Here is a 26,219-nt window from a genome sequence, read left to right on the forward strand (position 1 = left end):
GCCGTATATAGTGAATGAATAGAGATTAGGCAGGTAGTTGGTGTATAGCACATTCAGTGTAGTATATATAATGCAGTGCAGAGTATATAGTGCCATCAGTATAGTATATATAATACATTGCAGAGTATATAGTGCAGTCATTGTACTATATATAATACAGTGGAGAATATTTAGTGCAGTCAGTGTAGTATATATAATACAGTGCAGGGTTTATAGTGTAGTGTAGAGTATATAATGCAGCGTATTGAAGTGGTTAAGGGGAACCCCAAGACAGAATTAAGAAAAAAAAATGGCATAGGTCCCCCCCCCCCCCCCCCCAAAATACATACCAGGCCCTTCGTGTCAGGCATAGATTTTAAGTGGAACTCCACGCCAAAATGAGAAAAAAAAAAATGGCATGGGGTCCCCCAAAATCCATTACAGACCCTTATCTGAGCATGCAGCCTGGCATGCCAGGAAAGGGAGGGGATGAGCGAGACCCCCCTCCTGAACCATACCAGGCCACTTGCCCTCAACATGGGGAAGGGTGCTTTGGGGTGCCTCTTCCCGACAACCCTGGCAGGTGGTTGTCGGGGACTGGGGGCTTATCGGAATCTGGGCCCCCGGATCCTGCCCCCCATATGTGGATAGGTGTTGGGGGCATTGTACCCATTCACAAAAAAGTGTCAAATGTAAAAAGCACAAGAGACATTTTTTTTTGACAATTTCTTTATTAAATAAGAATGTGTCCCGCGATGTACAGCCATCTTCAATCACGTTGTTATATAGGCAAGGGCGGGGCCACCCGGTGACATAACTGAGTGACCCCGCCTCTTCTGACATCATGTGACAGAGGGGGGCAAGTCATCCGGGTACGTCAGCGTGTGGCCCCACCCTTGCCTATATAAGAGCTGTCAAAGCGAAAAGACCGCAGTTGTTGGGAGGCCTCCCATGAAGGGGGAGCTTTTTAACTTTTTTTCTATTTTTTGGGTCTGTCTGGCGGCATGATTGAAGATGGATGGACATCGCAGGACACTTTTCTTTTTTTTTTTTTTTTTAGTAAAGGAATTGTCAAAAACTGTCTCTTGTGGTTTTTACTTTTTGACAATTTTTTTGGTGAATGGGTAGGGGTACAATGTGCCCGATACCCATTCACTTGGGGGGGGGGGCAGGATCAGATAGCCCCTTCCCAGATTCCAATAAGCCCCCGCCTGCAGACCCTGACAATCACAGCCCAGGGTTGTCGGAAAGAGGCCCTTGTATGATTCAGGAGGGGACGAGCCCCCCCCCCCCCAATCCTGACCTCCAGGCTACATGCTCGGATAAGTGTCTGGTATGGATTTTGGGGTGGGGGCCACAACAATTTTTTTTTTTTCAAGTTTTGGCGTGGAGTTTCCTTTTAAAATCCATACCAGACCCGGTTGTAATGTATTGTCGGATCCAGGCAATACATTACAACCGCCAGCAAGTTTGAATTAAATTTTTTCCCTTTATAAATTTCATTATTACAGCATGTTCTACACATCACACATGTGCGCCACTTTACAGGCAGACTAAGGGGACCCCCCCAGGCATCATATTTAAAGGAATATTTAATTTGTATTCTTTCACGTCGCTGCTCCTGAAAGAACAATATATTTTTTGCATTGATCCATGTCCCCTGGGGCAGTACCTGGGTCCTCATATACTTTTTATGGCAATAACTTGCATATAAGCCATTAAAATGAGCACTTTTGATTTTTTTTTATGTTTGTTTTCCATAGACTTTAGTAGGGTTTGTTAGAACTTTTTGCCTGTTCGAGGTGTTCTGGTGGGAATCGGACCGAGGGGGAGGACTTACCAGTCTTTGAGTGTGTGGGCTGCATTGGTTTTCTTATTTTACATACAGAAAAACCTGTTGATCCTGCCAGAACTCCAGTGTCCTTTTTTTTTTGTAATAGCTTCCTGTGCACTGAACTGAAATTTCAAACAATGGTATCATCCCTTACAGTTTTCCTCTTGGAACTACAGAACACCGGAGAAGTGGGGGTGTTATATAGTCCAGTCCTAGGGTTACAAGGCTGCTCCTCCATAGATAAAGTACAGTGAGTGAGCGTTGTCACACTAGGACAGAAAATGTTATTCAAAGGATTATCGGGTGAAAATAAAGAGGGAGAAGCATGCTAATGCAGACACCAGATCTAAGGGACTCCGCTCTAATAAATGATGTGTTTGTTATAGGGTTTGGATACGCTTTAAAATATTACCAGTTATTGATAAGACTATGTACATGAGGGTGATAATTTTTATATTCGTGTCTGAAATTAAAGTGACACTAAAGGTCGTTTTTTTTTTTTGTTTTTTTTTTAAATAACAAACATGTCATACTTACCTCCACTGTGCAGCTCGTTTGGCACAGAGTGGCCCCAATCCTCGACTTCTGGGGTCCCTCGGCAGCTCTCGCAGCTTCTCCCCACACCAGATAACCCCCTGGGAGAAGCGCTCTCCTGGGGGTTACCTTGCGGACGCTCTCCCGAGTGCAGCATTTGGCATCCATAGACACGAATGCCAGACTCAACCCCACCCCCCCCCCGGCATTCGCGTCATTGGATTTAATTGACAGCAGCGGGAGCCAATGGCTGTGCTGCTATCAATTTATTCAATCAACAGCCGAGAACCCCGGGCAGAGAGGCAGCGCATCCCTGTGGGTCAAGTTCGAGGGGTCAGGTAAGTAAAACGGGTTGGGGAGCCGGTCACTGACAGGTGTTTTTTCACCTTAATGCATAGGATACATTAAGGTGAAAAAACACAAACCTTTACAACCCCTTTTAATGAATAGGACTATAGTTGGCCTTTAACTATGGATTGGTGTGATAGCAGTGTTGACTCTTCGTATTGTCCCCTCTATTTATCTGAATCGCACCTGCGTTACAGCCCTTTCCTCGTATCTTGTCTCTGCTGCAGGCATCTCCTACATGATAACCTTGAAGAAGGCGACCACAGCCCGGGTGAATATCGCTATGTTCTGGCGTATTTCATGCAAGGTAAGAATTTTATCATTCAAGGTCTCTACACCTGTGAGGTTTCATCCATAACATCTTCATGGTCACTTACTTCTATAAATAAAGCTTTCTGTTTTGTAATATTAAGCTTTGGCTGTTAAAACTCGTTTCACTCTATAAAACATTTTTTAGTTTAAAGCAGAACTAAAGTGTAAAATTAACCCCTTAGCGCCGACTGCACACATAAATGCAGCCTCACGGAAGTGGGATTTTTTTTTTTTTCTCCTCGTGGGGGGCGCATATATGCTCCCTTTGTGCATGGTCCCTTTGTTTTGGGAGCGTGCCACCCAGCGCAGAGACTAGGGTCTCATGAGAGCCCCGGGGATACGGGACTGTCGGTTCCGGGTCAACTGATCACTGTGATGGCCTCTGATTGGCTATCACAATGATCAGGTGATCACAGTGATCAATCACTGTGAGCCCGCTCCTGGGTTTACTTCCTCTTCTGAATGAGGAGAATGATACATTGTATCTTCCTCTTCTTGCAGGAGAGGAATTCTAAACAATCCAAGAGGATGGGATATATGGAGAGATAAAGAGAAGAGGGAAAAAAAAATATAGGGTTGAGTGGGGGGATGGGTAGCACTGAGGAGGAGGGTGGGGGAGAATGGTCATGGAGCGCCATGGTTCCTAGATTTGGCATGAACACGTGATCCTAGCAACCAATTCTAGTGTCCAAGTGGAGGCTGCCAACATAGCTTGATAATCAGCCAAAAAGGTACTGACAGTTCGAGTATCAAGTTTTGTCGGTACACGCTCCCACATCAACAGTTCTCGCCTAGGTTAGGATGGTATTCCTTGCCCCCTCTTCCATCTCAAAGTCTCCTGGGATGCATCACATATCCCAGGAGGTTGCAGGACCATTCTTAAAGCGCTGCGTGAGCTCGTGCATGTACAATAGCCGGCTGTGGTTCCTGGCTCCCATATCCAAAATTGCGGTGCTAAGAACCTGCAGCAGTAAGAAGAACCGTCAAACAAAAATTAATAGAGAGCTTACAGTTGTGATTATATTAGCGATAAGCAACAACAAAAAATTATGAATATGTAGCAGTCTTTGCAACGTGTTAAGGTGCTCCAAATGAGTAGAAAGTGCTGGAGTGCTTCATGTGAAATTGTTGTGCTGTGTACCGCCCTTCCCTCTTGTGTCCCCACTCACCAGAAACAATGAACCCTCAGCTTTGCAGTCTGGGGGTCAAACGCTCTTCGATCTGGTGTTGGTAGGGTGGAACTCTAGGACTCCTCAGCAGGATCTCCAAACAGAGGGTCTTGGGGGTGACGCACAAGACACAATGGTGATATGCATACTGCACTGCCCAGTTTGAACCAATCAGATTTCCCTGTTCACCATGGGAACATAACAGTAAAAAATATTGCATTGTTAACACTTTGCACATTTGCTTTTTGCACTATGAAATAATCTTTTATATCTAACCAGCTGCGCTCTCTCTTTCAGATGTTTCAGCTGATAAACCAGCAAATTCGTGTGCGAATGACACCGTAATTCCGCAGAACACCGCATCCCCTGCAGCACTGGCCCAAGGCGCTGCTAATGCCACAGCGGTCACTTTGCTGCTCACCCATACTCATATGTACATCCTGGAGGAGACCCATCAATGGCTTCACAGTCCTTCTCCTGCTGGAAAAGACAAAAGTCAGGAGCCTGCGGACAAAGTTCAGGTTAAGGAGAAGCAGCCTATTAGCAGCATGAGCTCTGTGCACCTGTACAGCTCGGCACCACTGCATCTACGCATCAAGCTTTATAATGAGGTATGGGGCCCACAGAAACTAATTGAGATCTGGAGAGTTCAGCATTGCCTCCTGAACACAAAAAAAAAAATTCATATGTCCTCACAGAATTCTTAAGGGTACCTGTGCTGAATTTATGGTAGGTGTTGCTGCTGACCTTGTGAGGAGGTCACAGTGTGCAGTGAAATCCGAGTAAAGCCCCGTACACACGGGCCAAATGCCATGCGACGTTCGGCTTTTGTGTATGGCAGTCTGTCCGACAGCCGAGCATGCTGAAAAACCAGCAGCTGACCGGCTCCCGATCAGCGCTTTTAGCCAATGGCTGAGAGCGTTGATTGCAGTGTTCTGGCGGGGAGGCCGTCCCCCTGTCAGAACACAACAGCTCAGCTGGGAAGATCACTGTACTAACATCAGATTGGTAGTAGAGCGGCTCTGACCGGAGCCAACAGTTGCTTTATTTTTTTTTGTTCAACCCGCTGGGTTGCATGGAAAAAGACTCCTAGTGTGTACCAGGCTTAAGGAATTTTAGTTCAGGAGAGGAACCTCTACAAGAGTGCAAGACTGATAGGAAGGCTTTTAGGACCTTTAGCACTCCAGGCTCTTGTATGCACTCCTGCTCTCCTTTTCTATGTTCTCTGTCACTTTCCCCCCCTCTCTGCTTTTTGTCTTCCTTCTGATCCTCAGCTCCTCTCTGAATAACATAAGAGCCTTTATCTAGTCGATTATATATATTTTATCTTCACAGCTGGACCTCCAGTTATAGGTTAGTGGAGAGGGTCACCTCCCTACTGATAAGTGCAGCTCACAGCTCAGCTCCTCATTAATGGGAGATAAGAGCAGCACAAGGAACAGAGCGGAGGAGAACTGTGCTTGATTACAAGTGCTGTTATAAGGTGGCGGAGGAGTGAAGAATTCCCAATTATTTTGAGCCATAATGAGCTTTTGTAACCATTAAACTCAATACCCGGAACATCTCTGTTAAAAAAAAAAGTCATCAGTATGCACAAAGATCCTTTATCAGTAATGCACAAAGATACGATTTCCTTAGCACTGGCATCTGTCTTTGTTATGGTATATAAATATAGACAGGTATGTGTGTGTGTGTGTGTATACCAAACATTCAGTGCAAGTGAATCTTCCTGGTGCATGTGTTTTTAAATGAGAATGAGTAGGGCTCTTTCACACGTGCACCATTCAGGTCTGCCTGTCAGTTTTTCAGGCGGACCTGAACGGACGCTTCATGCACCTCCTATGGAGCGACGGATGTCAGTGGTGACATATCCGCTGACATCCGATCCGCTCTGCTAAATCCAGATGGATGGAAATCCTATTTTCCATTCGGTCGATAGGATCGAATGAAAACTGACAGGCGGATCTGTTTTCATCCAGTCTCCCCATAGAGGAGAGCAGGGCTCTGATAGGTTTGTCTCTGCACAGTGGGCGGAGACGGATCTGTCATCTGCCTGTTCAGTGGGGATCAGTGGATCGATCCCTGCTGAGCAAGCAGAGTCTGTGAAAACGGACAGCCCGTTGTGAAAGGACCCTAATTCACCATCAGTGAAAGTTACGTTTGCTGCTTTATAAATATGCCTTTAGATGGCCAAAGTCAAGTTCAGGTGTTTCCAGTGAAAGGTACTGTTAAAGTAGTTCTAAAGGCTGAAGGGTTTTTGTTTTTTTGTTTTTGGTCCATTAAATAGAAGATGTTATTCTTACCTGCTCTGTGCAACAATATTGTACAGAAAGGTCCCTTACCTCTTCTTCTGGAGCTCCCCGCGAGGGCTTTCAGCTTCTGCCTCCTCTGGGCACCTCCTTTACCAAGCAAAGGGCTCAAGAGGCATCTGTGCACATGCACTCCCGTGTCGGGCTTTGTGCGTCCATAGACACACAAGGCACCAGTAAAACATGCCCCCACTCCATCCTCACAGGAGTTTGACTGACAGCAGCAGGAGCCTCTGGCTTTGCTGCCCTAAGTTTCTCCTATGAAGGCAGAATGTGAGGAGAGTGGTGCTGCAGCGGTGACAGGGGTCAGGTAAGTGATTAGGGATGGGTAGGACCAGTAGTAAGGCATTTTTTTTACAGAGAATGCATTAGGGTAAGAAAAACTTTTGGCTTTAGAGCCACTTTTGTTACGAAACTATCTTTTCTCTTCAAGCCTTATGGTAACAGTTGTGGGGAAGGTCCTTTCTGTTCTTAAAGCAGACCTGCATCTTTTCTACTCCCTTCCCTGCATTCCACTCTTAAAGCCCCACCCCCTTCTCTTACCATTTTTTAATTTAATTGTTTTTTGGGGAACCCTCCTTGTACTTTCGGGGTTTTCACCTTGGCAAGGATGTTTTACCTGCCGCTCCTGGGACACTTGCAGCATGTATCCTTGGAAGTTTTGAGGTACTCCCACTGTGCATCATCAGTGAGAAAGAACTTTCATCTATGAAGGGTAGGGCAGGAGGGGACATGTCCCCTGAGACTATAGGTCACAGGAGTGCAACTCGTTTTGCACTCCTGTGACCCTTTTTCTGAAGTCCTGCTATCTGCTGACATCACTGGAATCAGTCCAGGCACCACGCCATCCTGACAATGGAAGTCTGGATCCACCAGGTGCCTGGACTGATACCCGTCTCAGCCTCTCAGCGAGCCACTGAGAGGCTGAGATGGCAGCTCCCCGCACCTCCTCAGCTCAGCGCTCCAGTGAGAGCAGAGAACTGCTGATTACCGAGCCATCGGCAGGGGTTGACCGTTCGGTTCTCAGTGTTAGACGCCGGGGGACAGATGCAGCATCGGACCCATGCTGCATCCACCTAGGTAAGTATGATGGAGAAAAAAAACCCCAAACCCATACTTCTTTTTTAAACAAGCATTCAGATTTAGGGAACCATGGCCAGGCCGAGGGGTAGACAGAAAAGGCAGCTGCCTTGGGTCCTTAACCACTTCCCGCCTGGCCTATAGCAGAATGACGGCCGGGCGATGGTTCAGTTATCTTGACTGGATGTCATATGACGTCTTTCAGGATAACAGCCGGCGTGCGTCCATGGGGGCGCGCAGCTCAGCGATCAGGGATGCGGAGTGTCAGTCTGACGCACTGCAACACCGATCTCAGTAAAGAGCCTCTAACTGAGACTCTTTTCCACGTGATCAGCTGTGTTCAATCACAACTGATCACAGTGTAAAAAGGAAAAGCCGTTTATCGGCTTTTCCTCACTCGCGGCTGACAGACGTGAGTAGAGGAGAGCCAATCGGCGGCTCTCCTGACGGTTTCTACGCTGATTATCAATCCCCCCCCCCCCAGGATGCCCACACGGGACCACCAGGGATGCCCACAATGGATTACCACCAGATATGCCACCCTGGACCACCAGTCAGTGCCCATCAGCAATGCCTGTCAGTGCCAACCATCAGTGTCCATCAGTGCCACCCATAGGTGCCCATCAGTGCAGCCTTTCACTGCCACCTATCAATGCTGCCTCTCATGATGATTTCATGATCTCATTGGTGCCACCTCATCAGTGCAGCCTCATCAGCGCCCGTCAGTGATGACAAAAACAAAGAAAACCCTTTTTTTGGTCTTTTTTTTTATTTGCATCACCGCGCAATGGTCATTTAAAAAGTGACAGCACTGAAAGCTGAAAATTGGCCTGAGCAGGAAGGGGGGAAAGTGTCTGGTATTGAAGTGGTTAAGCAGTGAGGGGGGACCAAAAAAGGCAGGGCCAGCAATTTATACTGCAGACGTAGTTGAAAACTCATGTGAGGGCGGGCGATTTTGGCATGGGTGATAGTCCTCGTACTAAAGTGTAAGCCCATGGAAGTTTGTGTTTACCCACACGGAGATGAACACACCCCTATGCAGACAGTACCATTGATGTCAGTTGGTGCACAGCGGCTGCACAAACACAACAGCCTAGCGCTGGTATTTCCAAGTAATGCAACTGTATGTTATAATAAAGGTTAACTGTAATCCATTGGGTCTCGATGTAATCCGGTATGCTCTTTAGGATATTCCTGAGCAAGCTGACAGAAGTTACAAAACTTTTTATTAAAGTGCAAAACAGGCAAGCAGGAGAAAGTTAAAGTGCCTAATCCTCCGTATTAAATTGTAATGTTCTTGGTACTCCACACCTGATTAGTGTCTTGAAAGGTTGTCATTTTTTATGGAGGATTATGCACTTTAACTTTCTCCTGCTTGCCTGTTTTCCATTTTAAATAAATGAATAATAATGAGCTTTGTGGATTGAACACTTTGATATACAAGTCCTCTGGAGGGGGTGATGACTTTTTGTCACATTGGTAAAATTTTTTGCCTAATTTATGCCATTAGAGCGTCGTTTTGCATGTTTGAGGCATTTGATAAGAAGTGGATTGGAATGAGAATCACTGTATGATACGCTGACAGAATTTACAGCTAGCTGAGGGGTCTGGTGTTGGGAGTGTTTTTAAAGGGGCCTTCACTCCCAAGATGCAACCTCGCTTTTTTTTTTTTTTAACCACTTCAATACTTGGCACTTTCACCCCCCTCCTTCCCAGACCAATTTTCAGCTTTCATTGCTGTCAAACTTTGAATGAGAGTTGCGCGGTCATGTAACACTGTCCAGTATCACACAAATAGAGCTTTCTTTTGGTGGTATGTAATCACCAATGGGGTTTTTATTTTTTATGCTGCAAAAAAAAAAAAAAAAAAATACCTAAAAAAAAAAAAATGCATTTTTCTTAGTTTCTGTAATAAAATTTTGCAAATAAGTAAATTCTCTTGATAAATGTTGACCAAAAATGATGCTGCTACATTTATTTGGTAAAAATAACCCAAATCAGTGTTTATTTGGTGTTGGCGGTGATGGGGGACAGACAGATGTTTTATGGGGACAGGGATATCAGTGATGCTTGGTGTACTGTTTATGGGGTGATCTGTAACAGCTCTCTGTGTAAAATCATCCTCACATACAGAGCTGTCACAGATCTGCAGATTTCCCCATCTCCCCCCCCCCCCCCCCACTGTGCTCTCACTGAGCTCGGCGGGGAGAACTGTCACAGAGACATGTGTCTCTGTTTACATTGTGACGGCTGTCATTGGACACAGCCGTCACGTGATCGGGAGGGCCAATCACAGCGTCCATATCCCGATCTCTGCCCAGCTGGATTCTGTGAACATAATGATCACAGGATCGAGCCACACCGCGCCTCGTGGCCGGGCTGCGAGCACTCACTCTGAGGGATGTTCCTGAATGTCCACTCAGAACGAGGAAAGGACCACCCGGCTGTTTATGTGCAGTGGCTGGGTGGGAGGTGGTTAAATACTCCAGATGGCCCCCCTTGCACATGCCTCAATTCTTGCCTAGGTGAGAATGATGTGTACTTGTACAGCCTCCTAGGATATCCCCTGTACATGTCCCAGGAGGCTGCAGAAGCATGCACACACAGCGGCTGGATGCCAGCATTGGTAGGGCATCATTGGGGACCAGCTGTGAGGACCCAGAAGAGACATCCCAATGATATGATAACCCCAGCCAGTTTTGTTTTTTTTTGTCTGTGTACCATTTAGATTTCCCTCACTTCTTGTCCCATAACCAAAACAAGAAGCATGAGTAAATTCTCAACATTTTTACCTTAGAGCAGTGGTCTCCGAACTGTGGCCGAAGGGCCAGATGTGAACCTTTGCTAGCTGTTATCTGGCCCTTGGGGCTGTATTCTTCCTGCTGATTTGAGGCACTATTCCTAACACTGACACCAACAGTGGGGCATAATTCCCCCAACTGACACCAACAATGGGGCACTATTCCTCCCATTAATATAAAGATGGGGACTATTCCATCCACCTACACCAATGATGGGGCATTATGCCTCCCACTGACGCCAACAATGGGGCACTTTTCCTTCCATTAATGCAAATGATGGGGTACTATTCCTTCCACTGACACCAACAATGGGGCACTTTTCCTTCCACTAATGCAAATGATGGGGTACTATTCCTTCCACTGACACCAACAATGGGGCATTATTCCTTCTGGTAATACCAATGATGGTGCACTATTCCTCCTACTGACCACAGGCACTATGCTACTTAACGCCACACCTGGGACATTGTTTACTCTGATGCCAGCCTGGGACACGCCCCACTGGCCACAGTCCAGCCTCCCTATAGTCTGAAGGACCGTAAACTGGCCCATTGTATGGACAGTTTGAAGACCCCTGCCTTAAGGGAACCCTTGAGATAATTTACAGGTCTTGGGGACCCCTGCTAAAACCATTTCCTTGGGGGTCAGTGGAAATAATGCCCCCCTTATATTGTAGTCAGAAGGCTCTCTTTACAGATGGCTAAAAAAGATTGTTGGTGCCCTGCCTCTGAAGTTACTAAATGGTGATGGCCTTGGAACTATGCAGGCACAATCAAATGGGAGGTCAATTGGCCACAGCTCAAGGAACCTCTAACAACCTTTGGAGGAACCCTAGGATTCCATGCAACCCCAGCTGAGAATGGCTGCTCAAAAGTGAGGGAGTCCCTTTTTGTCATCAGAAATGGGGTCCCCCAATGGAGGATTTCCCCTCAATTCCTGTTCCGGTGACAACCCAAAATTTTGAATTTTCACTCTTCCTGATAATGGTAAACAGGACAAATAGGGGAATCTTCCTAATGGGGACACAACCCAACACCCAAATTAAACCCTTGCTGCTATGTCCTTTCCTCCGCCCAAATATTTATAATGATTATAACAGGTGCTCACACTACATACCACTCTTGTGCAGCACTGGTCAAAGTGTCAATTCCTATAAACAAGTATATCCACATATACAATATGTCATTGACAATAATGATATCCAATGTTCAATAAAACGCAATGTCCCCTTTCAGTGTAACACCCCACATAGATAAACAATATATTGTATATCCAAAAGAGTCTCTCAAGATCTTCATAAGTAAACACTTCCCTATGTGTTTTGTGCTCCACAAACAGAACTGTGCACAAAAGAATCAAGCATCTCAATACAGCATTAATCTCTCTCTGGCATACATTCAGCACAGTTACTTCCTGGTCCGCATGAATGTAGTGATGTCACCCAAGCCCCGCCCCTACATGTTTCGTCATGCATGCATGACTTCCTCAGGTAGGTACCCGTTCAGTCTAGGTGACAGGAACCAAACGTAACAGACAGCTCCAACCGCATTAACCAACCACCAATTCATGCAACAAAAAACCTGTGAGAACAAGTATGTATATGTATGTATGTATATATATATATATATATATATATATATATATATATATATATATATATATATATATATATATATATGTATATATGTATGTGTGTGTGTGTATATGTATATGTATATATATATATATATATATATATATATATATATATATATATATATATATATATATATATATATATATATATATATATAAAATATACACACACAGGGGGTTCCCGGGTTACAAACAAGTTAGGGACTGTAGGTTTTTTCTTAAGTTGAATCTGTTTGTAAGTCAGAACAGGTACATTTTTTTTAAGTGTAGCTCCAGCCAAAAAAACTATTTTTAAGCTTTTTGGATAGCATAGGGAAGGGTTAACACCCCTGTAACATTTGTTTTGCTGTGTGTGCCCCTGTTCAGAAGATTTCACCTCACTTTCTATCCCAATGACAATTGGGTTTTGAAAATTTTGTGTTGTTGTAGAAACAAGCCTTGGTGATAAAGCATCAGTGGAGGTACCTTTTCCCCATAATAGCTCTTACAGGAGTGAATTTACCTTCCTAGGGGTAGATTTCCTCTCCCTTCCTGTTCTCTCCTTCTGTTTGTAAGTAGGAGTCGTTTGTAACTAGGGGACCCCCATTTTTTTTTTTTTTTTACAATTTTAATTTTTTGGGGTTTTTTTTTTTAACAGCCCTGTGGGGGTTGGTGAAATATCAGTTGTCTAAATGGACACCCAACATCTCGCTTTTGAGACAGAGAAAAAGATTGAGGACACAATTTCCTCAATCCTTTCTCTGCAGAGTGAATGAACAGGAATCACTCTATAAAGAGGCTTCCTGTTCGTTCTCAAACTGAAGCTCTGAAAACACAGGGAGGGCCACAGGGGGGATTGGTTCCAGTAATTGCGCCCACTCCTGCTGCTTGGCCACCCTGTTAAACTTATGGGGCCTGGGCCTTGTACAGGAGGGCAGGTGCTACCCCATTATCAGCAGCCCTGCCTATGGAAGCGAGCCCGCACGAGTGCCCCCATACCAAGGGGCTTGCTATGGTGGGCACTTGGAGGAGCCAGGAGCATCGACGTGGAACCCCGAAAAGAAGGGGTTCAGGGCTGCTCTGTGCAAAACCATTTCACAGAGCAGGTAAGTATGACAAGTTTCTTTTAAAAAATAAGTGTTTACAATTACTTTACGTTCTGAGTATAGGATTTCTGCTTGTTACCGATCGTGGTGTGCGATAGAAGTTTTTATTTCTGAGTAATTCAGCAATGCCTCGCCTTATCTGTAGACATAAAAAACACATGGAGAATATTTTGACATTCAGAAAGCTGTGAAGACAGATTTTCCACAGCTTTAAATTCCAGGGCAAGTCTCTGTCTGAGTGACCAGCCTGAGAAATTTGGATGTAGAGATAAGCTACAGAGTAGAGGATTCAGGGGGATGAAGGATGTTGTGATTGATGATTAGGACGGGTTAGTGGGAAGTCTTGGATCTTGAACTAACACATTCCTGACAGTGCAAAACATTAGCAGGAACCCGACACCTGAATAGAGCTGCATTTCTAAAATCGCACAGCCGCTCATTTAAGCGGACCCATACCTAAATGTTCATTGTCTACATTAAAGCCGAACCATTAAATACACATAAGGGAGTTGTATTACCTGCCAAAGAATTTCTATTTCTGTCCACCCACTCCTGAGATTTATCCAGCTCTGCCCCACAGCACAGTCCTGTCTGGAAAGTGTGGATACCTGGCCTTTTATCTGCTGCAGTTTCACTTTCTCTTATAAGTCCCCTGCCCACCCACTGATGAGCTCATCTCTCTGCTTTCTCCTCCTATCTGCAAGATACTTGTGTTGCAGCACACTTGATAGGAACTTTGGTGTTCCTGACGATTGTTGTCACAGGACTGAAAGTGATGGGTGTTATTTTACCTGGCAAAGGATTTTTTTTCTGTCCACCCCATCCTGATATTTATACAGCTCTGCCACGTGGCATAGCCCTGCCCGTCTTTTATTGCCACAGGTTCAACAGGTAGCTTTTGTCTAATTCTCAGAGTTCATATTAAGGCTCCATGCACACTAGCATTTTTTATAAACTCAAAAAAGCTAGGAAAAAAATGCTGATGAAAGCATTTTTGTGCCAGCTTCTAGTAGCATTTTAGAAGCTTTTAGGAGCATTATTAGACTTTTGTTAACATTTTTGCAGTATACGATGAAAAAAAAAAAAAAAAAAAAGGAATAAAGCATTTAGGAGCACTCAGCGTTTTTTTTTTTTTTTCTGCTGGAAAAACGCTCCAAGCAACTCTACAAAAACAATTTTTTTCTGCTCCTAGACGCTGAAGCTCAAAAAATCGTAATAGCTTAAATCGGGAGTCGGCAACCCGCGGGCCGCACCCAGCCCGCCACGGCTCAATGTCCGTCCCGTCAGAATTAATTATGGGCACCCAGCTTGCGGCCGGTATCACAGGGCTGGATGGGGGCGGGAACCGCTGGAGTTAACTTTTTACATTAACCACTTAAACCCCGGACCATTTGGCTGGCCAAAGACCAGAGCACTTTTTTGCGATTCGGCACTGCGTCACTTTAACTGACAATTGCGCGGTTGCGTGACGTTGTACCCAAACAAAATTGACGTCCTTTTTTTCCCACAAATAGAGCTTTCTTTTGGTGGTATTTGATCACCTCTGTGGTTTTTATTTTTTGTGTTATAAACAAAAAATTAGAGACAATTTTGAAAATAACGCATTATTTTTTACTTTTTGCTATAATAAATATCCTCAATAAATATATAAAAAAACATATTTTTTTTCCTCAGTTTAGGCCGATACGTATTCTTCTACATATTTTTGGTAAAAAAAAATCGCAATAAGCGTTTGGTTTGCGCAAAAGTTATAGCGTCTACAAAATAGGAGATAGTTTTATGGCATTGTTATTAATATTTTTTTTTTTTCTAGTAATGGTGACGATCAGCAATTTTTATCGTGACTGCGACATTATGGCGGACAGATCGGACACTTTTGGCGCTATTTTGGGACCATTCACATTTATACAGCGATCAGTGTGATTAAAAATGCATTGATTACTGTGTAAATGTGACTGGCAGTGATGGGGTTAACCAGGAGAGGGCGCTGCAGGGGTCACAGGGAGTGATTCTAACTGTGGGGGGAGGGGCTACGTGTGACACGACACTGATCACCGCTCCTGATCACAGGGAGCTGTGATCAGTGTCCTGTCACTAGGCAGAACGGGGAAATGCCTGTTTACATTGTCATCTTCCCGTTCTTCCTCTCCGTGAGACGTTTGCGGGTATCTCAGTGGACATCGAATCCGCGGGACCCGCTATCACACTCACGGAGCCCGCAGGCCGCCTCTTAAAGGGCAGCGTACAGGTACGTTAATCTGCCTTACGTGCCTTTCTGCCGCAGTATATCTGCGTGAGGCGGTTGGGAAGCGGTTAAAAAGCAGGTGATTGGTTCCTGGGTGATCCTAACAACCAGTCACCTGCTTGTTAATTTGAAAAGTTAACTTCAGCAGTTCCTGCCCCCATCCAGACCTGTGATGCCGATCTCTGCTCTGCTATACACCTGTGTAAGGTAGGAGAGTTCTACCTACTCAGGATAGAACATCCCTTACCAAAAAAATCTCCTCTCCACACCTCTCCAGACAGTCCCGACAATTTCGTCAGCTCACTCGCAAGTTTGCCCTGTTTGATGCATGGCGTGTAGATCACCCAACAGAGCATCAATACTCCCATTACTCCCACCCATTTGCACACACGCGCTACTTTTTCATAAACGCCTCCCTCCCTGCAGGCACTTGCTAAAGTGGACACCCTGCCCATATCATGGTCAGACCACGCTCCGATCCTTCTGAAACTCAAACTAGAACCTTCCAAGGTCAAACGGTGTCACTGGCAGCTTAATGGCTTCCTCTTGAAGGATCTCGCAAGTAGGACGGAGTTAGAAAACACTTTAAAACTATACTTTGTAGAGAATAATGCCCTCCGAGATTTCTGCGGGAACTCTGGGAGGCACACAAGACAGTGGACAATGTACGTGGACAATGTATAGCGGTCTCAATGGCCTGGAAGAAAAATACCAGGCTACTGAGACAGCAGATAGCACAGCGACTACAGGACTTAGAATCTAGACTTACGACCTCGTCCTCAGTCTGTCTCTCGAGAGAAATTATACGCCTATGAGCAGTTCTCAAAAGCATAGATATAGGCAAGGTTGAAAAAGCCCTTCAGAAACTACAGGTACGTCAGCTATACTATGATAAAGGCAACAAAGTCCACACTTTATTAGCACGTAAACTGCGGGAACATACTCATAGCTCGGCTCCCCTACAGGACCCAGCTGGGACCCTTCACTTTTACCCCGATCACATTGCCCAATTATTTTGAGATTATTTCTCGGATATCTACAACAACCCCTCCATACCGCACTGATCCAAGCAAATTTCACTAACCGCGTGCAAGCTTACCTTGCAACCAGCGGGGTGGCCACTTTACCAGCAGAGGCCCTACAGTCCCTCAACTCTCTGGTCACTGACGAGGAGATTTCAGAGACTTTGAAGCTCCTCCTAAATAACAAGGGCCCGGGCCCTGATGGCCTTCCGTATGAACATTACAAAACCTTTATAACCAGCCTACTCGCACATATGAATTGTTTATTTAATGGATTCATGGGCAAGGACGAATTCCCACGAAACATGCAGACTTCACACCTCACGCTCATACCCAAACCTTATAAAGACCACATACTGTATGGGAATTAGACCCATAGCTTTACTGAATTCGGACCTGAAAATTTTTACAAAATTATTATCCCTCTGAGTAAATGAGGTCCTTCCCTCCTTGATCCATAAGGACCAGGTGGGCTTTGTCCTAGGGCGTCAGGCAGGAGACAACACCAGAATAGTCATCAGTTTAATAGACCTCATTAATAGGCAAAGAGATGAAGCGCTGTTGCTCAGTTTAGACGCTGAGAAAGCCTTCGATAGGCTTAGCTGGCCTTTTATGTTCTCCACCCTTGAATATCTAGGCTTTTGGGGGCCGTTCCTCAGGGCGATTAGGCACCTATACGCAACTCCACCCCCCTCTATCAAAACACCTTTTGCGGCATCTACTTCCTTTCCCATTTCAAATGGAACTAGGCAGGGTTGTCCGCTCTCCCCATTGCTTTTCGCTCTGTGTATCGAACCCCTGGCGGGCCAGATCCGACAGGACCCCAACATCAGCGGTATAATGGTTAGAGGTCGCAAATTTAAAATCTCATTGTTTGAGGATGACGTACCCTAACATGACTGCACGTGACCCTCCCTAATCTCCATAAACTCCTGGAGGAATATGGGTCCCTATCGAGATACAAGGTTAACCCTGCTAAATCAAAAGCCCTCCCATTCAATTTGCCTCCCTCGGAAGTGCATCGTCTCTTGGATAACTTTACATACACGTGGAAATCGAATGCCATTAAATATTTGGGGGTGTACCTTACTCCCCGATACGAATCCCTATATTATGCAAACTTCAGACCTTTATTCGCGTCTATACAGTCCCTTTTGACTAAATGGAGACATTACCCAATATCTTTGTTTGGACGCATTGCCTTGGTTAAAATGACTAAATTGCCTAAACTCTTGTACTGCTTTCTGACTCTCCCAGTGCCTATCCCGTCTGCTCAGCTCAGAAAACTTCAGAATGACCTCCTAACTTTAACGTGGAATTATAAACAACACCGAATGGCCCGCTCCATAATGTTTGCCTCCCGAAATGATGGGGGTCTGGCCTTTCCACACCTCCATCATTACTACTATGCTGCCCAATATAGAGCTATAGCATCCTGGGTTACCCTTCTGGCCTATAATCGCTGGACCCAAATAGACAAATTATGGCTAACTCCCATCCACCGATGTTCCCCCCCACCTCCCTACTACACACTATGAACTTGCTACAGACTATCTGGAGGCAACTAAACCGCAACACTCCCCTACAATCTGAGGCCTCCTTAGTTAAGACTTTCCTCTACAACCCTAAACTACCTGACAGCTTATTAATCTCCCAGATATCTCCCCATGGTTGCAGAAGAACCTCTTTCACTATGGACACTTGGTGAATCCAATGTCTAGGGTCCCATTACCTTTCAACAAACTCAGAACTAAGCATGAGCTTCCCCCCGTAGCACCTTTGGCTACCTCCAAATTCGGCACTACGCACTTACAATCACCCCAACCCTCTAAGTCTCTAAGCCATCCCCATTCGAATGCTTATTCCTATCAGGCCCCACACAGAAAGGACTGACTTCAGACATATATAAACTCTTAAACTCCTAGGATAGGGTCTCTCAGGGGAAACATAGATACATGCGCAAATGGGAGGAACATCTCGGAGAGGAATTATCCCTTGAACAATGGGCCACTATATGGTCTTGGGTGGCCAAGAGCTCTATGTGCACACTCTATAAAGAGAACACATACAAGGTTCTCTTCTACTGGTACCTGACACTGTCTCGCTTAAACGTTGTATATCCATCGGCCTCGGATCGCTGCTGAAGATGTCTCCAGGACCGGGGCACATTACTCCACATCTACTGGAATTGTTCATCCCTCCAGCCTTACTGGCGTTCAGTCCAGGGACTGCTCCACTGGCTGTTTTGAGGTGAAAATCCCTCTCTCCCCTAAGTTTTTTTTTGTTTGTTTTTTTTTTTCTTTTTCTTTATTACGGGGCCTTTCCCCTCCTAAATTACCCAGTTTAGCCAAAATTGACCACACATATATTAACGGCGAAGGTATAAAAAAATGTTCTCCTGCGCTAGTACAGAGGGCCTTGGTACAAATGGTAGCATTTCCTTGTAGTGAAGTAATCATGCATACCCCGCTGCCTTGGCCGACTAGGGGAAGTCTGAAATGCTATGTAGAAAAAAGAAAGGAAGGCGCGTGGTCTGATGCATTAATCATACTAAAGAGTTTATTCCAATAAACAAATGAGTTAATACAGGGGTGGATACTACGTATTCAAAATAAAAATAGTAATACTATCTAACGACAATGTTGTCACTAGATGGATTGTCATAAAATAATACCCATACAAGGGTTAAAATGAGATGAATACTTTGGTTAACGCGTTTCAAAGGTTTTCCTTTTCATCAGAGCCTTGGTCTGTGTGTTATAATAGAGAGACAACTGGATGGGTGGTATAACTCTAGTTGAGTGGTGTGACCATATGAGTGAAGTATCCTTCACTTTTTGGATTTATCCTTCCACATCGCAGTGTTCTAAATTAAACAGACACCAAATAGACATAGAGAATTGCAGATGATAATACAATTATTAGAATCGTAATAGATACAAAAAAATCTGGATTATGGAAAATATGGATATATATGTATATATCTATGAAGAACAGTATAAAATCTATCCAGAGTGTAAAAAAAAAGTGTGTGTGTGTGTATATATATATATATATATATATATATATATATATATATATATATAGTGTGTATGTGTATACACCCATGACATGAACCAATATAGCTGAACCACTAAAACCAGAGCGTGCCCTCTTTTGTGGAATGTAATGGACGTAAAAGGATAGATATATATATATATATATATATATATATATATATATATATATACACACACACTTTTTTTTTTACAATTATACAGATGTGCAAACATAACATGCAAATAAGGGTTAGACAGTAATAGTGGTATAGTGAAGATATGATGAATGAGAATAAAGCAACAAATTTCCTCCAAATGGGACTTTGGAGGTGAAGGGCGGTGAACAACTATGAGGTCACAAGGGAGTACAAAAATATAAAGTTTTAATTGATCAAGGTTAAAATAGGTGATTACATGTACTATATATAAAATTTATACTGGATGCAGATACAAATATATGCAATTTGATAACAACAGTTGACAGCCACCATTGATCTGTTGAGAAAATGATGAAAACAGATATCCGACGCGTTTCAAGTCTTTGATATTGTTTCTCTTCTTCAGGGATAGGAGGTTACAACGGGATGTGACTTATAATTAGTAGAGGAAGATGTGTAAGGGTATATATGCATGGCAACATCATGTTAACAAGCATAGAAATTACATTTCACAATTGTATGTATACTAACCATATACATTTCATAAACATTCACAATTTCTTGCATCCGATTAAAAACGCTAAGAACAAACTCCACAACAAGTCCACCCAAATTCCAGTCCACAAAGATAGGGCTGCAACGCAGGGCGCATCAATGCCTAAAAGGGGGGGGTGGGGTCACTCACACAGGACGTCCTGGGGGAACCCTTTAGTTTTCCCTTAGTATGTATTGAAGTGACAGTAATCGCTGTGGGGACAAGAGAGAAAGGCAAATAGTCCAATATATAAGCCAAATTAATGGAGAAATCCACCTAACATTAGGATGTATCTAGATTTCCAATAAAAGATAGGAGGTGAAAAGTCAAATCACCTCCTTTAAAGATCTTAAGTATCCCCTATAGGGGTATAGCACAAACAAAAGGTTTGAATAGATGCCAGATCTGTATGTTCATATATGGAAATCTAGATACATCCTAATGTTAGGTAGATTTCTCCATTAATTTAGCTTATGTATTGGACTATTTGCCTTTCTCTCTTGTCCCCACAGTGATTACTGTCGCTTCAATACATACTAAGGGAAAACTAGAGGGTTCCCCCAGGACGCCCTTCGTGAGTGACCCCCCCCCCCCCCCTTTGGGCATTGATGCGCCTTGAGTTTCAGCCCTATCTTTGTGGACTGGAATTTGGGTGGACTTCTGCCCATAGTTTGTTCTTAGCGTTTTTATTCGGATGCAAGATATTGTGAATGTTTATGCAATGTATATGGTTAGTATACATACAATTGTGAAATGTAATTTCTATGCTTGTTAACATGATGTTGCCATGCATATATACCCTTACACATCTTCCTCTACTAATTATAGACGTATTCACGCCCCGTTGTAACCTCCTACCCCTGAAGAAGAGAACCAATATCGTAGACTCGAAACGTGTTGGGTATCTCTGTTGTTTTCATCATGATCAATGTTGGTTGTCAACTGTTATCAAATTGCATATATTTGTATCTGCATCCAGTATATATATTTTTTTTATATTGTACATGTAATCACCTATTTTAACCTTGATCAATTAAAACTTTATATTTTTGCACTCCCTTGTGACCTCATAGTTGCTCACTGCCCTTTCAAAGTCCCATTTAGAGGAAATGTGTTGCTTTATTTATGCAATTTTAGGGATGTAGGTCAGTGCAGCTCTTGTTTTGTGACTATTTAGCACTATTTAAAGAATTCTTGATGAATGAGATTGGGCGTGGGGGAGAGTTAAGCAGTGAAACTGGAGATAATGCTATTGGAAACCATGTGATCCTGACTGTCTTCATAAAGTGGTGGTGACGCAATGTCACTGATATTAATGCACTGAGGCAGAAGAAACTAAATGTCACTTATGAACACAGCTGACCCTGTATAAACTTTCATGATGAGGAAGTATGAAAATAATGCAGAAGGGGGTAGAGGTGAGTCTGACTTACCTCAGCACCATGGGGGGGGGGTAAACTCAAAGGCAGTGGTCTGTAGTTTGTTTTTATTGGTCAGGTAGACCTATGGGTATAACATCACACAGTAAGTGGACTTTGTCTAAAACAACCCAGTGTAGATTTTATACTGTTCTCCATAGATATATACATATATATCCATATATTCCATAATCCAGATTTTTTATATATTACGATTCTCATATTTGTATTATCGTCTCTAAATATGTCTATTTGGTGTCTGTTTATTAAAGAACACTGTGATGTGGAAGGGTAAATCCCAAAAGTGAAGGATATTTCACTCATATGGTTGCACCACTTAACTAGAGTTATACCACCCATCCAGTTGTGTCTCTATTATAACACGCAGAACAAAGCTCTGATGAAGAGGAAAACCCTCGAAACGCGTTAGCCAAGTATTCATCTAATTTTAACCCTTGTACGGGTATTATTTTATGTCAATCCATCTAGCGACAACATTGTCGTTAGCTAGTGCTATTACTATTTTAATTTTGAATACGTAGTAGCCACCCCTGTTTTAACTCATTTGTTTATTGGAATAAACTACTACCCTGTTTCCCCGAAAATAAGACCTAGCGTGATTGTTAGTGATGGCTGCAATATAAGTCCTACCCCCCAAATAAGCCCTACTCTGTTTCCCCCAAAATAAGCCCTACCCTGAAAATAAGACCTACAAGGACTTTAACTAGGGCTAATTTGGGGGGAAGGGCTTATATTGCAGCCATCACCGACAATCATGCTAGGTCTTATTTTCAGGGAAACGGGGTATGATTCATGCATCAGACCACGCGCCTTCCTTTCTTCTTTCTTTATTTTTACTACATATAATAACGGCGGCTAAATGTCTAGTAGCCCTTCAGTGGAAACAAAACCCCCCCCGACACTTATCTGATCTTTATGCCAGAATCAAGGACATGGAGGTTATGGAGTCCATGTCGGCTAGACTAGTTGACCGAGTGTAAACACACAGTTTCCGGTTCTCTGAGTGGAGAAGTGACAGATCGTTTGTTCATACAGAGTATGAACAGCGATCTATCTCTTTCCCTACACAATCCCCTCCCCCCTTCAGTTAGAACACACAATAGGGAACACATTAACCCCTTGATTGCCCCCTAGTGGTTAACCCCTTCACTGCCTTTGACATTCTTACAGTAATCAATGCATTTTTATAGCACCGATCGCTGTGAAAATGCCAATGGTCCCAAAAGTGTGTCAAAATTGTCCGACGTGTCCGCCATAATGTCGCAGTTACGATAAAAATCGCAGATCGCCACCATTACTAACATAAAAAACAATTGATAACAAAAATGCCACAAAACTATGCCCTATTTTGTAGACGCTATAACTTTTGCGCAAACCAATCAATATACACTTTTTGCGATTGATTTTTTTTTTTTTTTTTTTTTACCAAAAATATGTAGAAGAATACATATCGGCCTAAACTGAGGAAAAAAATTGTTTTTTTATATATCTTTGAGGGATATTTATTATAGCAAAAAGTAAAAAATAATGTGTTTTTTTTTTTTTTTTTTTTTTTTTTTTTTCTTCAAAATTGTCGCTGTTCTTTTGTTTATAGCACAAAAAATAAAACCCGCAGAGGTGATAAAATACCACCAAAAGAAATCTCTATTTGTGGGGAAAAAAGGACATCAATTTTGTTTGGGTTCAACATCGCACGGCGTGCGCAATTGCCAGTTAAAGCGACGCAGTGCTGAATCGCTAAAAGTGCTCTGGTCAGGAAGGGGGTAAAATCTTCCGGAGCTGAAGCGGTTAATTATCTCTAATTAACATTTGGATTTTTCACATGGGAGCTCGCAAGATTCTGTTTGTTTTTTTTTTTGTTTGTTTTCTTAACGATTAATCGTGCAGCTCTACAGGCCACGCAATTATAAACGACAGAATATGCTAATAGAATGTCTGACAGAGAAGCTCTCGCTGTCATTTCTCCAGCATTGTGTTCTATAGAGCTGTAACCTAGCTATCTATTCCATTAGACTTTGTGTCGATCCTGATATATGAAGGCCGCCTATGTCCTCTCCGGAGTTGTTTGTTATTACCACTTCTCTTTCTTTCCTCCCTCAACTGTGTTTTACACCTTTTTTGTATTGAAAATACTAAAACCTGATAAAAATGGTCAATTATCAAAAAAAAAAAAAAACTTTTCTTTTTAGAGCAGTTCTTTGCGATCGATCTGTCTTTGTCACCATCCAATGACGTTCTTTGTTTTCTATTTGCAGACAGAGCAGAAGGAAAGTTCTTGGTTTTTGTGGACGGAGAACCCGGATCTTCCTAAGGAGATAGCAGAGTGGCTGCGAGTTCCCTGGGAGGCTGAATATCACATACAATTCAATCCGGTTATCCATGAGACCCTGGACTGATGTGCGCAGCACTATAGAGACGTGGATTACTGAGTCACAGCAGGATTGTGTCCAGTATGGGGGTGTACAGGGACAGGCTGGGGGTCCCTGACTCCTATCGGGTTACCCTGTGAGAGAGGGGAGTGCTGATCTGCACGCTGACCCCGTCCAAATTGTACTAGGAGAGTGTTGATGGACAGACGGCAGACTTTGCACTATTGTTGTTTGTTTTGTTTTTTTCTAATTTCTGAAATGTTCCCATTTTAATGTTGTATTGTAATAAAGTTTCTACCCCATTTTACAGGATTCCTTCTGGACTCTATATCTCTGCACCAACATTCTCTTTTGTAATTCTGTCCATCCAGTCCTGAGATTTACACAGCCCTGTCTGGAAGGGCAGGAGGCCTGGTTTTTCTCTGCAGCAGATAAGCAGCACCCTTCAGGTCTTGTCCACCAGACTGTGACTGGATGTGATTGACAGCAGCGCGAGCCAATGGCTGCGCTGCTTTCAATCCATCCACTTTATCCAATCAACGACCAGGCTGAGCGGCGAGGAGGATGTCGGGGGTGAGCGCGGGACTTTCGAAGGGGTCAGGTAAGCAAAACGGGGGGGGGGCTGGGGGCGGCGGTATTGTCGGATGTTTTTTCACCTTAATGCATAGAATGCATTAAGGTGAAGAAACTTTTACCTTTACAACCCCTTTAAATCAGTATTTTTGGCTAGAAAATTACTTATAACCCCCAAACATTTTATATTTATATGTACACATTTTTTTAGCAGAGACCCTAGGGAATAAAATGGCGATTGTTGCAATTTTTTTAATGCCACACGGTATTTGCGCAGCGGTTTTGCAAAAGCAATTTTTTTGGAAAAGATACACTTTAATGAATAAAAAAAAAAAAAAAATTGAAGTGGCGACACACTACGGCACTTAAAAATCTCCATAGGCGACGCTTTATACACCTTTTAACTTTAGAGTTACAGAGGGGGTCTAGGGCTAGAATTATTGCTCTCGCTCAAACGTTTGCGGCGATACCTCACATGTGGTTTGAATGCCGTTCATATATGCGTCCGCTTCTAGGCACGTGCACGGAGGGATGGGGCCCTTTAGAAAAAAAAAAAAATTATTTTAATTATCTTTTACTTTTTTATTTTCGCACTGTCTGTTTAAAAAAAAAAAAAAAAAATGCGAAATTATCTGCTGCCACTTTTATTCCCTTTAAAATAGAAATAAGCATGACATGCCCAAAAAAAGGTCGGCTTTTTAATGATAAAAGTTTGTCCTGTTGTACATTTTGTGACATGTCGGGTTGACTCGTTCAGACTTCAAAGTTACTGGGAACTCAGCAAAAGTCATTTAGGAACTACACCTTTAGTGTTAGCGGGTGGAATGCAGACGAATAAAGGGAAGTCAGTTTCTGCTGATATGAGCGATCGGATTTGAATGTATAGAAGACACAAAGTGCCTACGTGGTGTTTTAAAGACGGGTCCTCCTTAATCATTTGTGCTGCACTACCTAAAAACAATAAGGGACGTTTGAAGGGACACGCGCTTCCTTCACGTGGGGTGTGTCCAGGATGTTTTCTTTATCCAGGGACCGGCTCAATGTGCTCTTCTGAAAGAAGCAATTTCCTGAGCGGGTTAACCTGTTCCTGGGCTCCTCTGTGCCTCGAATCTCCTGCAATGTCATCTCGGGATATTCCATAGACCAGGGCTCTCCAAACTGTGGCCCCTGGGGCCAGGTGAAGCCCTTTGCTTGCTTTTCCGGCCCTTGGGAAACTATTTTGATACCAAAAATGGTACATAATTCTCACTGACACTAATAATGGGGCACAATACCTCCCAATGTAACCAACGATGGGGCACAATACCTCCCAATGTAACCAACGATGGGGCACAATACTTCCCAATGACAACAAAGATGGGGCACAATACCTCCCAATGTGACCAATGATGGGGCACAACACCTCCCAATGTAATCAATGATGGGGCACAACACCTCCCAATGTAATCAATGATGGGGCACAATACCTCCCAATGTAATCAATGATGGGGCACAATACCTCCCAATGTTACCAATGATGGGGCACAATACCTCCCAATGTTACCAATGATGGGGCACAATACCTCCCAATGACAACAAAGATGGGGCACAATACCTCCCAATGTAACCAACGATGGGGCACAATACTTCCCAATGTAACCAACGATGGGGCACAATACTTCCCAATGACAACAAAAATGGGGCACAATACCTCCCAATGTAACCAATGATGGGGCACAATACCTCCCAATGTTACTAATGATGGGGTACAATAC

The 26,219-nt window shown here is 43.6% G+C and overlaps 1 protein-coding gene across 2 annotated transcripts in view; it reads left to right on the forward strand.

Annotated features, from left to right (window-relative positions):
• Nucleotides 1-24,199, forward strand: part of STK11IP (serine/threonine kinase 11 interacting protein) — a 105,153-nt gene extending 80,954 nt beyond the window's left edge. For both annotated transcript variants that reach the window (XM_073634267.1, XM_073634268.1), the window contains exons 23-25: nucleotides 2,923-3,002; nucleotides 4,474-4,787; nucleotides 23,779-24,199. In XM_073634267.1, the coding sequence (XP_073490368.1) occupies nucleotides 2,923-3,002; nucleotides 4,474-4,787; nucleotides 23,779-23,919 (535 nt within the window). In that variant the 3' untranslated portion in view covers nucleotides 23,920-24,199. The remainder of the gene's footprint in view (nucleotides 1-2,922; nucleotides 3,003-4,473; nucleotides 4,788-23,778) is intronic.
• The last annotated feature ends 2,020 nt before the right edge of the window (nucleotides 24,200-26,219 follow it).

The sequence above is a fragment of the Aquarana catesbeiana genome, linkage group LG06 (assembly GCF_042186555.1).
Source record: "Aquarana catesbeiana isolate 2022-GZ linkage group LG06, ASM4218655v1, whole genome shotgun sequence".
In the NCBI taxonomy this organism is placed as follows: domain Eukaryota; kingdom Metazoa; phylum Chordata; class Amphibia; order Anura; family Ranidae; genus Aquarana; species Aquarana catesbeiana.